Source organism: Eptesicus fuscus, chromosome 13, assembly GCF_027574615.1.
Source record: "Eptesicus fuscus isolate TK198812 chromosome 13, DD_ASM_mEF_20220401, whole genome shotgun sequence".
Taxonomy (NCBI): domain Eukaryota; kingdom Metazoa; phylum Chordata; class Mammalia; order Chiroptera; family Vespertilionidae; genus Eptesicus; species Eptesicus fuscus.
This window is the reverse complement of record NC_072485.1, coordinates 39,819,457-39,837,822: the sequence shown is the minus strand read 5'-3', so window position 1 is coordinate 39,837,822 and position 18,366 is coordinate 39,819,457. Positions and strand designations below refer to the sequence as shown.

The 18,366-nt window shown below is 42.0% G+C and overlaps 1 protein-coding gene across 1 annotated transcript in view; it reads right to left on the bottom strand.

Moving 5' to 3' along the window:
• Nucleotides 1–18,366, bottom strand: part of XRRA1 (X-ray radiation resistance associated 1) — a 60,692-nt gene that overhangs the window by 7,726 nt on the left and 34,600 nt on the right. Inside the window, exons 13-14 of the mRNA XM_054725636.1 lie at nt 1,165–1,258; nt 311–426 (exon numbers count right to left, since the gene is read on the bottom strand). Coding sequence (XP_054581611.1) covers nt 311–426; nt 1,165–1,258 — 210 coding nt within the window. The remainder of the gene's footprint in view (nt 1–310; nt 427–1,164; nt 1,259–18,366) is intronic.

Here is an 18,366-nt window from a genome sequence, read left to right as displayed (position 1 = left end):
CTTCTGATTCTCCCCACATCTTCACAGCTCCTTCTCTGGGCCTCAGTTTCTCTGTAAAATTAGGGGGCCAGATTCAATGACCTGCAAGGCTCCTCCTGACTCTGCCTTTGGGTCTCTCTGTCTCTCATCCCTCTTGGGTTTATCTGTATTAATAGAGCAAGGAAAGGAGAAGACACTGCTGCTACTACAAACCTGCTGGAGGGATTCCGGGCATTGTGGGAGAGTGCAGCTCTATCGCCAGGTTAGTCCACCTACATTGACATAGGCTCCACTCCCTCTGGGGTAGGGGGTCCCACCTTGGAAGCCTTACCTTCCTTGAGGCCTTCCGAGGCATAAAAATATGATGTTTAGCCTTTGATGTCTTCCTTCGAATTAAGTGGATTCCCAGCCGCTCCTGGAGGAAGCTTTTTAGCAGAGGAGGGACCCCTGGGCCATGATGGGAAAATAAGACTACAGTTAGCTAACCTTTACTGGGGCTTACTATGTGCCAGGCACTGTTCAAATGGCTGTACATATATTAACTTATTTAATTCTCACACCAACCCTAGGAGGCAGGTACCCATATTATTTCCATTCGATAGATGAGGAAACTGAGGCACAGAGAGGTTAAGGAATTTGCCTAAAGCAACAAAGATAGTGTGGAGCAAGGATTAGAACTCTACTGTTGTCACTCCAGGGCCCAGGATTCTAAAATGCCTTCAGCTGCCTCAACGTGGACAGTGCATTCCACTGCGGACACAGCATCCACTGCATTCAGTGTGCTCTGGGAGGGGACAGCCCAGCACCTGCACCCTCCCCAACAGGTAGACAAGTCACAACAGACCTGTCCCACAAAGCAGGGTGTCGCTTAAATAGCTCATGCCAGATCTAGATAATTCTGTATTCCATTCCCAACTATGCCTCTTTCATGATGTGTGACCTTGGGTAGGTCATGAACCTCTCTGATTCTCAGTTGCCTCCACTGTGCACAGGGACAGTAATGCCTGCCTAACAGGGTTACTGTCAGGATGACAGGTATTCAGCAGTGTCTGATGTTTTCTCCATCCCCCTGTCCACCCATGATGGAGAGCAGAGCCCGGGGCTTGGCATCAATGAGGTGGGAATGAGGGTGCCCACTATGCTTCCTGGGCACCGGGTTGGAGGGAAGCTTTGTATGCACCATACCTCGTCTGTGGGCCACTAGAGGGTTGTTATGAAAGACGAGCTCACAGAGTGATGGGAAGAGAGCTACTGGCAGGATGGCATCTTCCTTCGCAATCTGTGAGGCATGCAGGAGAGAGCATCAGGTCAACACCGTTCCTCACCTCTGCCAAGTGCCCCCGGGTCCACACTGCAGGGTTACATGCTTGCTAGGATTGGGGTGCGGATGGGGTGACGCGGCTGTGGATGGAACTCATGCTGAGCAGCCTCTGATCCCTGTAATTTCACCTACTCACACCCAGAATACCTTGCCCCTTCTGTCCAAAATTCCATCATCACTGTTTTATGTTTGAAAGCTAAGAATTTTTCTCCCTTCTCCACACTGGTTATATAGCCTAGACCAGTGGTCGGCAAACTGCAGCTCGGGAGCCACATGCGGCTCTTTGGCCCCTTGAGTGTGGCTCTGCCACAAAATACCATGGCCTGGGTGAGTCTATTTTGAAGAAGTGGCGTTAGAAGAAGTTTAAGTTTAAAAAATGTGGCTCTCAAAAGAAATTTCAATCATTGTACTGTTGATATTTGGCTCTGTTGACTAATGAGTTTGCCGAACACTGGCCTAGACCAAGTATTGAGGATGTTGGTGACAAAATAATAACAAACACATATAGCACTTGTCTTGCAAGGAATCTGAGAGGTAGGCAGAGCATTGACTTTGACTTCAGTATACAATTTGTCTGACACTTCATCTTCCTCAAAGCAACCTCTACACACCCTCTCAATAGCAATCCTGATGGCCTTTTTCACTGAGGCCTGTTCTGGGTACTAATTTGTGGAGGGATAGGGGACAGGAGGTCAGGGAACCCACCCATCTAAGGGATAAGCAGAGCCCATGGTAAGGGAGACCTCCTGGCTGTTTGGGGCCCAGAGGCCGCTCTATCGCTGTGAGGCCGGCCTCTGAAGGGCAAAAAAATACACAATTCTTGTTGAGCAGAGTGTCTGGAACATCTGGGGATAACCTTAGGAAGGCATCTATTAGCAACAGAACATACCCAATGGGCAACTAACCAGTTATTGTCTTTCATTTTTGTTCACTCAGTCAAATATTTACTGAATGCACACATGTGCCAAGCATTGGGCTGGGAATGAGTAAAAGAGAAATAACTCCTGTCATCACGAGGCACGGCCTAGTGGGAAACAAGCATGGAAGAACCAGTAACATAAAAGAGAGTAGATTTATAATTCTGATTAGTGCCATAAAAGGGAAGCATATGAAGTACTAGGGTAACGTGACCTAGTGACTAGTGAGGGAGATAAGGTGATCCCAAGATCTGAAAGGTGGGTAGAAGGTAATTAGTGAATGCAGTGGGGGATAAAGTATGTGGTAGAGAAACCTCTGTGTTATCAAAAACCATTTCCTCTACTTTCTGGGCACACAGCTAGACTGTGCATCTTCTTGCCTCCCAGGCAGCCAGATGTGGTCATATGACTCAGTTTTAGCCAATGCAATCTCGGTGGAAGTGATAAATGCCATTTCCAGGTATAGACTGTTCAAAACCTCCTGCTTATCCTCTACATCTCTCAACCACCTATCTACCAGATGCCTAGGATCCAATAAAGTACTCTTATGGCCCTATGGGATGCCAGAGCCAGAGGGACCTGGTCTCTGAATGATCACCAGCCAACCAGTGGATTTTGTAAAAGCAATAAAGCAACTTTTATTGTGTTAAGTCATTGAGATTTTTAAAAGTTTGTTGCAGCAACTGTTATTACTTACTCTGATTAATGCAGAAAGTGTTCCGTGCAAAGAGAAAATGTGTAAAAGGCCTAACAGCAAGGAGGAGAAAAGCCTGTTGGGGGGATTTAAAGAAAGTAGTGTGACTAAAGCAGAGAAAAAGGTTGCTTCTGCAAAATGAGGCCGATGATGCAAATATGAGCAAGACTGAAGCTATTTAAAGAATTTGGTCCTTGGGGAACCCATTAAATGAATTTTTAGAAATATGAGGACCTAAATTTGACAAAATTTGGTAATGGAGGAGATATGATAGGGAGGAGCAATGTAAAGGAAAAAGAAGTATAAGGATGACGACCAGGTTTTGGCTTGAGTAATGGGGTAGATGATGGAGCTATTCCCTAAGGTATGGAGTAACGAAAGAATATCAGATTTGAAGGGAAAGATCATTAATGCACTTAGATACATGTACTTAGGAGGTACCTTTGAGACCTCTAAGTAGATATTCATGTAGGTAGTTGATACCCTGGTTTGGAGTACAGAGGAATGGTCATATGGGAGTTATAAATTTGTGAGTCAGTGGGCCAATGGGTATGTGAAGCCACCCCTAGGAGGATTAAGACATGCATCCTCTGAGAGTACAGAGTGAGAGAAGAAAAGGAACTAGGGGTGGGCTTTGATCATCTAGACCAGTGGTTCTCAACCTTTGTAATGCCACGACCCTTTAATACAGTTCCTCATGTTCCTCTCAACCTGTTGAGAACCGCTAGCAGGGTCGCCTAAGACCATTGGAAAACACAGATATTTACATTACGATTAATTAACAGTAGCAAAATTACAGTTATGAAGTAGCAACAAAAATAATTTTATGGTTGGGGGTCACTACAACATGAGGAACTGTATTAAAGGGTTGCGGCATTACAAAGGTTGAGAACCACTAATCTAGACCATGGACGGCAAACCTTTTCAGTCAAGGGCCAAGCAATCAATGTTTTAGGATTTGCAGGTCGTAACTATTTACCTTTGCTGTTGTAGCACAAAAGCAGCCATTGACAATTAATAAACAAATAAGTGTGTGACTCTTCCAACAAAACTGTACTGATGTACTCTAAAATTTGAACTTCATATAATTTTAACGTCATGAAGTGTTATCCTTCTTTTGATTTTTCACAACCATTTAAAAATGTAAGAATCACTTTTAGTTGAAACTAATATAATATTGTATGTCAAGCTGTAATTATTTAAAGTAAAAAAGTTGAAAGTCATTATTTTATTTTTGACACAAAAATTACTAGACTTCTGAGAGAATATTATGAGCGTAAGTTTCCATTTCAAGGCAAAATTGGTTTTAAAATTTGTAACTTCAGCATGTTGAATGTTAATTTCAACACAGGTAGCTCAGTATTATTTGATATGATCAAAACATCATTAATTCATCTAACAAACTTACTGAGTATCTATCATGTATCAGGTACTATTCTAGATAACAGAGATATAGTTGTAAGTAAAACAATGTTTTAGATCTCAAAAAAAAGAAACCCCACCCTAAATTCTGGCAGTAGACAACTGGTAGCAGACAAAAATATATGTATGTTAGGTGGTTACTGCCATAAAGGAAAACATCACTTAAAATCTCAAGTGAGAAAAAAACACCCGAATAACTTATATCATAACTTTTCTTAAGTCAAACAGAGAGTTAAGGTCTCAGGGTGATCAAGTGGCCTGAAATCTAAAGTTAGATGGGCGACTCAAAGGAGAGATGGGACATAAACACTGGCTTACTTGCAGCAGAATACAAGTGCCACACAAGCATTTAAGAAGAAATCAGCTAGAGCCACATGCAGCCAGCACCTGTCCAAGGAGTGGCAGTCACATGAGCAGCCCACCCCCATCCGAGAAGCAGCAGCCCCACGAACAACCCACCCCTATCTGAGGAGCAGCAGCCCTGTGAGCAACCTGCCCCCGTCCGAGGAGCGGCAGCTCCCACAAGAAGCCCACCCCTGTCCAAGGAGCAGCAGCTGTGCGGAGTCCACCCCCATCTGAGGAACAGCAGCTGTGCAAGCAGCCCACCCCATCCAAGGAGCAGCAGCCACATGCAGCCCACACCCATCCAAGGAGCAGCAGCCTTGTGAGCAGCCCACCCCTGTCCGAGGAGCAGCAGCTGCACGAGCAGCCTGCCCACACCAGCCAGGGGAATCACCACTGCTGTGAGCAGCACCCACCAGAGGAGCCACCACCAACTGAGGAGCAGCCACTGCCATGACCACCTGAGGAGGAGCCACCACCTGAGGAGCAGCTCCTGCACTACTCGACACCTAGATCCTTCAGTGAGAGCAAAAATAGGGAGACAAAGAAACCCCCAAAGGAAAGAAAAGGAGGAATTGTCAGAAAAGTAGCTAAGTGAAACAGAGGCATGGAGTATGTCAGAAAAGAATAAGGGTCATACAGTTCATAAACTGGATGGATGAAAAAATCAACAACTTATGTAAGAATCAAGAAGAAATAAAGAGTGATATAAGCTGCAATAGAAAACACCATGGAAAGTCTCAACAGTAGACCAGGAGAAGCAGAGGACCAAATTAGCAAATTAGAAGACAGGGAAGCAAAACACACCCAAACTGAACTGCAATTGGAGAAAAAAATTAAAAGACAGGAGGAGAGCCTAAGGGGGAGCTTTGGGACAACATGAAACAAAGCAACATACATATAATAGGGGTGCCAGAATGACAGGAAGAGTAACAAGGGTTAGAAAACCTATTGAAGAAATAATGTCAGAAAACTTCCCTGATGTGGGGAAGAAAAAAGTCACACAAGCACAGAGTCCCAAACAAGAAGAACCCGAAAAGACCCACACCAAGACACATCATAATTATAATGGCAAACATTCAGGACAAAGAGAAAATCTTAAAGGCTGCAAGAGAGAGGCAGAAAGTTACATACAAGGGATCTCCCATTAGATTATCAAATGATTTCTCAACAGAAACACATCAGGCCAGAAAGGAATGGAAGAAAATTTACAAAGTGAAGTGATGCAAAGAAAGGGACTGAATACTCTATCCAGCAAGGCCATCATTCAAAATTGAAGGGGAAATAAGGAGCTTCACAGACAAAAAAAAGTCTAAGGGAGTTTATCACTACCAAGCCAGCAATGCAAGAAATGCTAAAGGGATTGGTGTAAAAAGAAGAAATAAAAAGGGAAGAAGGAACACAGGCACAAAAAAGTAAAAATGGCTACAAACAAGTACCTATCAATAATAACTTTAGGAGCACATCCCCAGTAGGAGGTGTGCAGGAGGCAGCTGATTAATGTTTCTCTCTCATCAATGTTTCTAATGCTCTATCCCTCTCCCTTCCTCTCTGTAAAAAAAAAACAAACAAAAATAACAATAAATGTAAATGGACTAAATGCTCTAATCAAAAGACATCAAGTAGCTGAATGGATAAAAAAAATGACCCATATATATGCTGTCTACAAGAGACCCACCTCAGAACAAGGGACTCACACAGACTGAAAGTGAAGGGATGGAAAAATATCTTTCAGGTAAATAGAAATGAAAAAAAAAAAAAACTTGGGTAGCAATACTTATATTTGACAAAATAGACCTCAAAGTGAAGGCCATAACAAGACATAAGGAAGGCCACTTCATAATACTAAAGGGATCAATACAAAAAGGGGATATAACCCTGGAAAACATATATGCACCCAATGCAGGAGCACCCAAATACATAAAAAAGAAAAGAAAAGAAAAGAAAAGAAACAACCCTGGAAGATATCAAAGGAGAGATTGACAACAATACAATCATAGTAGGGGACTTTAATACCCCACTGACATCAATGGATAAATCCTGTAGACAAAAAATCAGCAAAGAAACAGCAATCCTAAATGACTCACTAGATCAGATGGACTTAATTTACATCTTCAGAACATTTCACCCCAAAGCCATGGAATATAAGTTCTTCTCAAGTGCACATGGGACATTTTCAAAGATAGACCATATATTGGGTCACAGGCAAAGTCTCTCCAGATTCAAGAAGACAAGAAATCATATCAATTATCTTCTCAGACCACAATGGCATAATATTAGAAATAAACTGCAATAAAAACAATTTTAAAAAATCCAAACACTTGGAAGCTGAATAGCATGCTATTAAACAATGATTGGGTTATCACAGAGATCAAAGAAGAAATTAAAAACATCCTGGAAGTGAATGACAACAAAAACACAACAATCTAAAATCTATGGGACACAGTGAAAGCAGTCCAGAGAGGGAAGTTTATAGTTTTACAGGCCTACCTCAAAAAAAAAAAAAACAAGAAAATAATGGTAATAAATCATCTAACTCTACAACTTAAAAAATTAGAAAGAGAGCAACAAGAAAAGCCCAGAGTGAGCAGAAGGAAGGAGATAATAAAGATTAGAGCAGAAATAAATGGCATAGAGACCAAAAAAAGATCAATACAAAAGAGCAATGAAACCAAGAGCTGGTTCTCTGAAAGAATAAACAAGATTGATGAACCTCTAGCCAGGCTCACCAAGAAGCAAGAGAGAGGACCCAAATAAACAAAATCAGAAATGAAAGAGGCAGGAAACCAAGATGGTGGCATAAGGTAAACACCTAATAGTTCCCTACCACAACAATTTTGAAACTACAACTGGAAAACAGAGCGCACACCATCCAGAACCACCGGAAAGCTGGCAGAGTGGAAAACCTACAACTAGAGAAAAAAAGAGAGGGGGACGCTGATCCTCAGGAGCTGTGGAGGTGCGGAGATCCGTGAGCGTGGAAAGGGCGGGCGGCTGAATACACGGCAGGCTTGCTTGCAGTGCGCGGAGAGGGAGGGCAGCAGACGCTGCGTGGCTAGCTTTCTCGTTTGGGAGAAAAACAAAACCTCCCGACTGCACTGAAATCCAGCTGCAGTCGGGGAGAAACTGGTCTGTTTGGCAGCGGGTGAGGCTCAAAAGCTGCCTTCTCTCAGAGGCGCGCAGTCATTGATTAGGGCACAGAAAAACTGGCCCTCTTAGGGCGGTGTGGACAGAAACCAAGTTTGTCTGCGCCATTCTGAGACTCCACCCCATCCAAGCTGAGCACAGCCCTCCCAGTGACTGGATTTCTCATTCGGGAGAAAAATAAAACCTCCGGTCTGCACTGAAATCCAGCTCCAGCTGGGGAGAAACTGGTCTGTTAGGCAGCGGGAGAGGCTCGAAAGCTGCCTTCTCTCAGAGGCGCGCAGCCATTAATTCGGGCACGGAGAAACCGGCCCTCTTAGGGCAGAGCAGACGGGAAACCAAAGCTTGTCTGCGCCATCCTGAGACTCCGCCCCATCCAAGCTGAGCACAGAAGCTCTCCCAGCAGAGACACTGCTGATCCTCACAGCCAACTGGCTTGGAGATCAATTCCCGCCAGTGATACCAACAATCCCAACCACTCTGAACTCCAGTTTCTGGGGACATGCAGGGGACCCAGATGCCTACGGGACTCTCGGCCATCGGTCAGAGAGTGAGAGTGACTCTTCTGGCAGGTGTGGACTGACACCAGATTTCAACCACTCTCATAAGGGACACATTCAAGAGGCAGACTCAGTGAGCACCAAAGCCCTACTGTGTCTCCAGCACAGCAATTCTTCCGTTATAGACACAGCAGGCCCTCACAACCAATTGGACCGGAGGTCAATTCCTCCCAGTGTACCAACAGCAATCAGGGCTTTTAACTACACCAAGACTTTACACTCAGCCCACAAAGCGGAGTACCAAGACCGACCACCTAGGGTGATTGGGGAAGCTGAGCTACCGGCCCCTATAGGTCACCAACCACACAAAGCCACTCCATCAACACAGGGAGGCAGCCAAAATGTGGAGACATCGAAGTATGTCACAAGTAGGAGAGATAGATGAAAGCAAACTAATGGACGACACAGTGTTCAGAACCATATTTATAAGGTTACTCAAGAATCTTCTAAAAACCACTGAGAAACTTGAAGAGACCTTCAAGGACCTAAATGAGAGGAAGACATAAACAGATGGAAGAACATACCGAGTTCATGGATTGGTAGAATCAACATCATTAAAATGTCCATACTACCCAAAGCAAAAAACATGGAAAAGGACCAGTCAGAAATTATGCATACACTGTCTGAAATAAAGAATATACAGAGTAGACCACCGCACCCGAAGAGTCAAACCAAAGATCTGGAATATGAGGAAGAAAAAAACACCAAACCAGAGAGGCAGAAAGAAAGAAGAATCCAAAAGTGTGAGGATAGCATAAGGAGCCTCCAGGATGGCTTTAAGTGTACCAATATCCGAATTTTTGGGGTGCCAGAAGAGAGAGAGCAAGATACTGAAAACCTATTTGAAGAAATAATGACAGAAAACTTCCCCCACCTGGTGAAAGAAATAGACTTACAAGTTCAGGAAGCGCACAGAACCCGAAACAAGAGGAATCCAAAGAGGACCATACCAAGACACATCATAATTAAAATGCCAAGGGCAAAAGACAAAGAGAGAATCTTACAAGCAGCAAGAGAAAAACAGTTAGTTACCTACAAGGGAGCACCCATACGACTGTCAGCTGATTTCTCAACAGAAACTATGCAGGCCAGACGGGAATGGCAAGAAATATTCAAAGTGATGAATAGCAAGAACCTACAACCAAGGCTACTCTACCCAGCAAAGTTAGCATTCAGAATTGAAGGGCAGATAAAGAGCTTCACAGATAAGAAAAAGCTAAAGGAGTTCATCACCACCAAACCAGTATTATATGAAATGCTGAAAGGTATTCTTTAAAAAGAGGAAAAAGAAGGAAAAAAGTAAAGATAAAAATTATGAACAACAAATACATATCTATCAACAAATGATTCTAAAAATCAAGTGAATTAAAATCTGAGGAACAGAATAAACTGGTGAACATAATAGAATCAGAGGCATAGAATGGGAGTGGATTGATAATTCTCAGGGGGAAAGGGGTGTCTGTGTGGGGGGTATGGGAAGAGACTGGATAAAAATCATACACCTATGGATAAGGACAATGGGGGGGGGAGGGAACCGGGTGATGGAGAGATATGGGGGGGAAAAAGGAGAAACAATTGTAATAATCTGAACAATAAAGATTTATTTTAAAAAATAAAAAGAAATGAAAGAGGCAAAATAACAACAGACCCCACAGAAATACAAAGGATTGTTTAAAAATACTATGAACAACTCTATTCTAACACACTAGACAACCTAGAGGAAATGGACACATTCCTAGAAAAATACAACCTTCCAAAACTCAATTAGGAAGAATCTAAAAATCTCAATAGGTTGATAACTATGGAGGAAATTGAAGCAGTCATCAAAAAGCTTCCAGCAAACAAAAGCCCGTGGCCAGACCACTTCACAGGGGAGTTTTACCAAACATTCAAAGAAGAACTAAAACCTATCCTCCTCAGACTATTCCAAAAAATTCAAGAGGAAGGAACACTTCCAAACTCATTCTATGAAGTCAGCATTACCCTAATACCAAAACCAGATAAAGACAACATAATGAAAGAGAATTACAGGCCAATATCCCTCATGAACATAGATGCCAAAATCCCCAACAAAATTCTAGAAAATCGGATCCAGCAGTACATCAGAAAGATCATACACCATGACCACGTAGGATTTATCCCAGGGATGCAAGGATGGTACAATATTTGCAAATCAATAAACGTGATATATCACATAAACAAATTGAGAGATAAAAATCACAGTCATATCAATTGATGCAGAAAAAGCATTTGACAAAATCCAACACCCTTTCTTGATAAAAACCCTCAGCAAAATAGGAATAGAGGGATCATACCTCAATATAATATAAGCCTTATATGACAAACCTACAGTCAACATCATACTCAATAGGCAAAAACTAAAACCATTTCACCTAAGAACAGGAACTAGACAGGGATGCCCACTTTGACCACTCCTCCTCGACATAGTACTGGGAGTGCTAGCCATACCAATTAGACAAGAAGAAGAAATAAAAGGTATCCAAATTGGAAAAGAAGACGTATCACTGTCATTATTCGCAGATGACATGATACTGTACATAGAAAACCCTAAAGACTCCATCAAAAAATGATTATATTTAATAAATGAATTCGGCAATATAGCAGGATACAAGATTAATGCCAGGAAATCTATGGCATTTTTATACACCAATAGTGAACTTACAGAAAGAGAAATTAAAAAAACAATCCCATTTACCATCACACCAAAAAAAACCTCAAGATACCTAGGAATAAATTTAACCAAGGAGGTAAAGGACCTGTACTCAGAAAACTACAGGACAATGGAAAAAGAGATAGAGGAAGACATAAACAGATGGAAGAACATACCGAGTTCATGGATTGGTAGAATCAACATCATTAAAATGTCCATACTACCCAAAGCAATCTATAGATTCAATGCACTCCCCATTAAAATACCAATGGCATATTTCACAGACCTAGAATGAACTCTCCAAAAATTCATCTGGAATAAAAGAAGACCCCAAACAGCTGCAGCAATCCTGAGAAAGAAGAACAAAGTAGGAGGTGTCTCAATATCAGATATCAAACTGTTCTCAAAACTGCTTGGTACTGGCACAAGAACGGACATATAGACCAATGGAATAGAACAGAGAACCCAGAAATAGACCCAAACCACTATGCTCAATTGATATTTGACATAGGAGGCAAGAGCATACAATGGAGTCAAGACAGTCTCTTCAATAAACAGTGTTGGGAAAATTGGACACATACATGCAAAAAAATGAAATTAGACCACAAACTTACACCATATACAAAAATAAACTCAAAATGGATAAAGGGGGAGATCCAAGATGGCGGCGTAGATAAACATCTGGGCTGCTGCCTTCCACAACAATTTCCAAAACTACAACTAAAAGACAGAACGTCTATCACCCAGAACCACGGGAAAGCTGGCTGAGCGGAACCTCTACAACTAGACCGAAAGAGATGGGCACAATCAGGACACAAATGCTGAAAAACTGAGGTACAGGGGAGCACGCGTGCGTTACGAGCTGGCGGCAGAGCCCAGCTAGAGGTGGGTGTTGCTTTCTTCAATCTGAAGAGAGACAAGCCCCCAATCTCTCTGAAATCCAGTTTCTGGGGAGAGGCTGGGCTGTCTGCCATCGGGTCGGAGTGAGGGTGGCTACTAGCAGAGCTGCGTGGAGGTAGAATGGTTGGCTGCACCGGGGCACACGAGACGGCGGGGACTCGATTGCGGGACACGGTTGGAGGCGGCTCACTGCCAGCCATTGCTGTTTGACATGCCCTAGCCTAGTGACACCCTGAGACTCCGCCCTGCACAATCTACAAACACACCCAAGCTCCTAGCAGCGGCTTTTGCATATGAATGGCCTTCTCTATTGCAGTTTAAACTAGTAAACTTGCAACCCGATACAGACAGCTCCAAGGCCTCCAAGCTCCAAGCAGGGAGGAGAGGGCTGCGGTTCTAGCTGTAGCTCCTGCAGGGTAGCCTCAGACAGCAGATGAACTGCACCCCATTGGAGATCCAGAAGCCAATGCATCTAGTGGCCAGTGTGAGGCACCAGATTTCAACTCCTCACATCCATAAGTGACACACTCGGGAGGCGGACTCAGTGAGCACCAAAGCCCCACTCACACAAGCCCTGTACAACAAGCGTGTCTCCAGCGCAGCAGTGCTTCCATTATAGACACAGCAGGTCCTCACAGCCAATTGACCTGGAAGTCAATTCCTCCCAGTGTACCAACAGCAATCAAGGCTTTTAACTACACCAAGACTTTCCACTCAGCCCACAAAGGGGTGTACCAAGAGCAACCACATAGGGTGATTGGGGAAGCTGAGCTACCGGCCCCTATAGGTCACTGACCACACAAAGCCACTCCATCAACACAGGGAGGCAGCCAAAATGCGGAGACACCAAAGTATGTCACGAATAGAAGAGATGGAGGAAAGTAAACTAATGGACGACACAGTGTTCAGAACCACATTTATAAGGTTACTCAAGAATCTTCTAAAAACTGCTGAGAAACTTGAAGAGACCTTCAAGGACCTTAATGAGAATACCAAAAAAATGGAAAAGGACTAGTCAGAAATTATGCATACACTGTCTGAAATAAAGAAAATACAGAAACTCAACTGTAGATCACCGTACCCAAAGAGTCAAACCAAAGATCTGGAATATGAGGAACTGAAAATCACCCAACCAGAGAGGCAGAAAGAAAGAAGAATCCAAAAGTGTGAAGATAGCATAAGGAGCCTCTGGGATGGCTTCAAGCGTACCAACATCTGAATTTTTGGGGTGCCAGAAGAAGAGAGAGAGCAAGATACTGAAAACCTATTTGAAGAAATAATGACAGAAAACTTCCCCCACCTGGTGAAAGAAATAGACTTACAAGTTCAGGAAGCTCACAGAACCCCAAACAAGAGGAATCCAAAGAGGACCACACCAAGACACATCATAATTAAAATGCCAAGGGCAAAAGACAAAGAGAGAATCTTACAAGCAGCAAGAGAAAAACAGTTAGTTACCTACAAGGGAGCACCCATACGACTGTCAGCTGATTTCTCAACAGAAACTATGCAGGCCAGACGGGAGTGGCAAGAAATATTCAAAGTGATGAACAGCAAGAACCTACAACCAAGATTACTCTACCCAGCAATGCTATCATTCAGAATTGAAGGTCAGACGAAGAGCTTCACAGACAAGAAAAAGCTAAAGGAGTTCATCACCACGAAACCAGGATTACATGAAATGCTGAACGGTATTCTTTAAGAAGAGGAAGAAGAAAAAAAAGGTAAAGGTAAAAAATTATGAACAACAAAAAGACATCAAATACATACCTACCAACAAGTGAATCTAAAAATCAAGTGAATAAAAAATCTGAAGAACAGAATGGACTGGTGAATATAATAGAATCAGGGACATAGAAAGGGAAGGGACGGACAATTATCAGGGGGAAGGGGGTCTGAGGGGTGTGGGAAGAGATTGGACAAAAATCTTACACCTATGGATGAGGACAGTGGCGGGGGGTTAAGGGCATGGGGTGGAGTGGGGAATCAGGTGGAGGGGAGCTATGGCGGGGGGGAGGGACACCTGTGATAATCTGAACAATAAAGATTTATTGAAAAGATCTGGGGGCCTGAGAGGAGGGGAGTAGAAGCCGGGGGGGGGGGGGGGAAGGGAACATCTGTAATACTGTCAACAATAAAATAAAAGAAAAAGAGAAATTAAAAAAATGGATAAAGGGCTTAAACATAAGATGGGAAACCATAAAAATATTAGAGGAATCCACAGGCAGCAAAATCTCAGACATATGCCGAAGCAATATCTTCACCGATACAGCTCTTAGGGCAATGGAAACTAAAGAGAAAATAAGTAAATGGGACTACACCAAAATAAAAAGCTTCTGTACAGCAAAAGAAACTATAAACAAAACAACAACAAAGCCCACTGCATGGGAGAACATATTTGCCAATGTCATCACCGATAAGGGTTTAATCTCCAATATTTATAGGGAATTCATACAACTTAACAAAAGGAAGATAAACAACCCAATCAAAAAATGGACAATGGCTGAAACTGGTTTGGCTCAGCGGACAGAGCATCGGCCTGCGAACTGAAAGGTCCCAGGTTCAATTCCAGTCAAGGTCATGTACCTTGGTTGTGGGCACATCCCCAGAAGGGGGTGTGCAGGAGGCAGCTGATCGATGTTTCTCTCTCATCGATGTTTCTAACTCTCTATCCCTCTCCCTTCCTCTCTGTAAGAAATCAATAAAATATATATTTTTTAAAATGGGCAACGGACCTAAATAGATACTTTTTGAAAGAGGACATAAGGAAGGCCAAGAGACATATGAAAACATGCTCAAAGTCATTAATCATCTGAGAGATGCATATCAAAATGACAATGCAGTACCATCTCACACCTGTCAGAATGGCTATCATCAACAAATCAACAAATGACAAGTGCTGGAGAGAATGCGGAGAAAAAGGTACCCTCATGCACTGCTGGTGGGAATGCAGACTGGTGCAGCCACTGTGGAGAACAGTATGAAGTTTCCTCAAAAAACTAAAAATGAACTCCCATTTGACCCAGTGATCCCACTTCTAGGAATATATCCCAAGAAAGTAGAAACACCAATCAGAAAGGATTTATGCACCCCTATGTTCATAGCAGCACAATTCACCATAGCTAAGATTTGGAAACAGCCACAGTGCCCATCAGCAGATGAGTGGATTAAAAAACTGTGGTACATCTACACAATGGAATACTATGCTGCTGTAAAAAAGAAGGAATTCTTACCATTTGCAACAGCATGGATGCAACTGGAGAGCATTATGCTAAGCGAAATAAGCCAGTCAGAGAAAGAGAAATATCACATGATCTCACTCACTTGTGGAATATAATGAACAACATAAACTGATGAACAAAAACAGATCCAGAGACAGAGAAGCATCAATCAGACCCTCAAACCTCAGAGGTTAGGCAGGGGAGGGTGGGGGTAAGAGAGAGAGATCAACCAAAGGACTTGTATGCATGCATATAAGCATAACCAATGGACACAGACACCAGGGGGGTGAGGGCATGAGTGTGTGGGGGTAATAGGGGGATAAGGACACATATGTAATACCTTAATCAATAAAGAAATAAATAAATAAATAAATAAAAAGCAAAAAATAAATAAAAAGAAGAAATCAGCTAAAAAATTTAATGAATTGCTAAAGGCCAAGTGAGGGCTAGAGTAAGAGAACAGGGGAATTCCCCTTGCAGACACAAGGGGAATTCACACCCATTTGTGTGTGAAAGACTGGACACAGGAAGGGAGGCTAGAGAAGGCCCTCCTCAGGGTGCAGGCCTGGAGGAGTTGAGCAGCTGCCACTGCAGGAGAGGCAGGAATTAGATAAAGGTCTTCTACAGCTGAGAGAGGGGTAGGACTATGAGAAAGGCCCATTCTTGAGACATAGGGGGCCAGGGCCTATTTAAGACTGGGGTTGGACCCTCCCTTTGGCCATGTTACCCGTGTTACCACCAGACTAGCCAGCACTAAGTAATAAGGAAAGCCAGTCTATTGATGGGGAAGCAACAAGTGTGTGGATATAAACCCCTCAAGTGAACCTAGGGAAGGCTGCAAGCTGAGGCCAGAGTGGGAACATAGAAAAATGCTCTGGCACCCCAGCAAAAACCAGCTATACGCTGTCTCAAAGAGAAGTGCTTTAAATATAAAACTATAGTTTGGTTGAAAGTAAAAGGATCTCTATTAAAATCAGACAAAATGGACACCAAGACAAGAATGTTATTAGATCCAAAGAGTGACAGTCACAATAATGAAAGGATCAACATATACAGGTATATATAAAAATTCTAAGTGTATATACCTGATAGTAGAGCTTCAAAACACACGCAGCAAAAACTGACAAAACTAAAGGGAGAATAAAAACCAAATACACAATCATGACGAGATTTTCACACACAGCTCTCCATAACCGATAGAACAACTAGACAAAACAATGGTACAGAAAAGCTCTGAGTGATACTACCAACCACTTTAACTTAATTTATATATATATATATGGAGAGAGAAAACACTACCCCCCCCCAAAAAAAAACTGCAGAATACACATTTTTTCCTAAATGAACATGGACTGTCAATGAAGATAGAATATAGGGTGGACCATAAAACAAGCTTAAAATAGATTTCAGAAGAATAAAATCCTACAGCTTATGTTATCTGACCACAACAGAATTAAATTAGAAACAAAAAAATATAAGACATATAAAAGAGCTCCATATATTTGGAAATTGACTCACTTCTACACAACCCATGAGTCAAAGAAGAAATCACAATAAAACTTTTAAATATTTTAATTGAATGAAAATAAAAACATGCCCTAGCTGGTTTGGCCTGCGGACTTAAGGATCCCGGGCACATGCCTGGATTGCGGGCTCGATCCCCAGTAGGAGGCGTGCAGGGGTCCGATCAATGATTCTCCCTCATCATTGATGTTTCTGTCTCTCTCTCCCTCTCCCTTCCTCTCTGAAATCAATACAAATATATTTAAAATAAAATAAAATAAAAACAAAAATCACAATTTATAGGATGCAGCTAAAACAATGCTTATATTAAAAAGAAGAAAGGTCTGCTCGGCTGGTGTGGCTCCATGGTAAAGCATAGATCTACGAACCAAGAGGTCACTGGTTCCATTCCTGGTCAGGGCACATGCTCCCGTCGTGGGCTTGATCCCCAGTAGAGGGTGTGTAGGAGGCAGCCATTCGATGATGTTTCTCTCTTATCGATGTTTCTATCTCTATGTCCCTTTCCCTTCCCCCCTCTCTCTAAAAATCAATAAAAACATATTTTTAAAAAAGAAGAAAAAAGATCTAAATCAATAGCCTAAAATTATACCACTTGGGAAACTAGAAAAAAGAAGAGCAAATTAAATTCATTGAGTAGGACAAAAGTAAAGTTTTGAGCAGAAATTAATAAAATGGAAAACAGACAAATAAAAGAGAAATACAGTGAAACCAGCAGCTAGTTTAATAATAAAACATTCAATAAAAGGGATAACTTCTAACTATCTTGGATCAATAAAATAAGACACAAATTACCAATTGCAAAAATGAAAGAGGATTCCATAACACACTTATGGTCCACTTTGTACAGGGTGAGAAGATCACTCAATGGGGAAAGAATAGTCTTTTCAATAAATGATGTTGAGAAAACCTCTATTTCACACCACATACAAAGATGAACTCAAAATAGATCAAAGACCTAAATTTTAAAGCTAAAATGATACAACCCTTAGAAGAAAACAGTTGGGGGGTTAGCTGACTGCCTTAGATGAATGTAAGCAGAGTACCTTGAAAGTTGTCTGCATTTCAGACTTGAGTAGGGCTCTGTTAGTGGGGTTTACAGGAATTAAAACAGGGCATGGATATTAGCAAAATATATTAACATAAAACATGTTAAGGAAACACATGTTAAATCTGTCCCATGGACTTTATATCTGCTGTTCCTTAGGGCTAGAACATTTCTCTATATTCTACCCTTACTTTTCACCTCATTAAATTCATTGATTCAGAGCTCAACTTAAATACCACTCTCTCCAGAATCTTCCCTAACCCCAAATTTTAGGTTAGACACCCTTCCCCATCCCCATCATATACTTCATAGCACTATCAATTTCTTTGTAACACTAAACATGCTTATATTGTGATTATATATATATGTATACACACACACACACACACACATATATATATATATGTGTGTGTGTGTGTGTATACACACATATATATATATATATATATATATATATATATAGAGAGAGAGAGAGAGAGAGACTAATATATATATATATATATATATATATATATATATATATATATGTCTTCTCTATAGTGACAAACCCCATAAGGGCAGGACCCAATCTTTCTTTACACAGCTGTATACCCAAGCCTAAAACAGAGCCTGATACATGACAATTG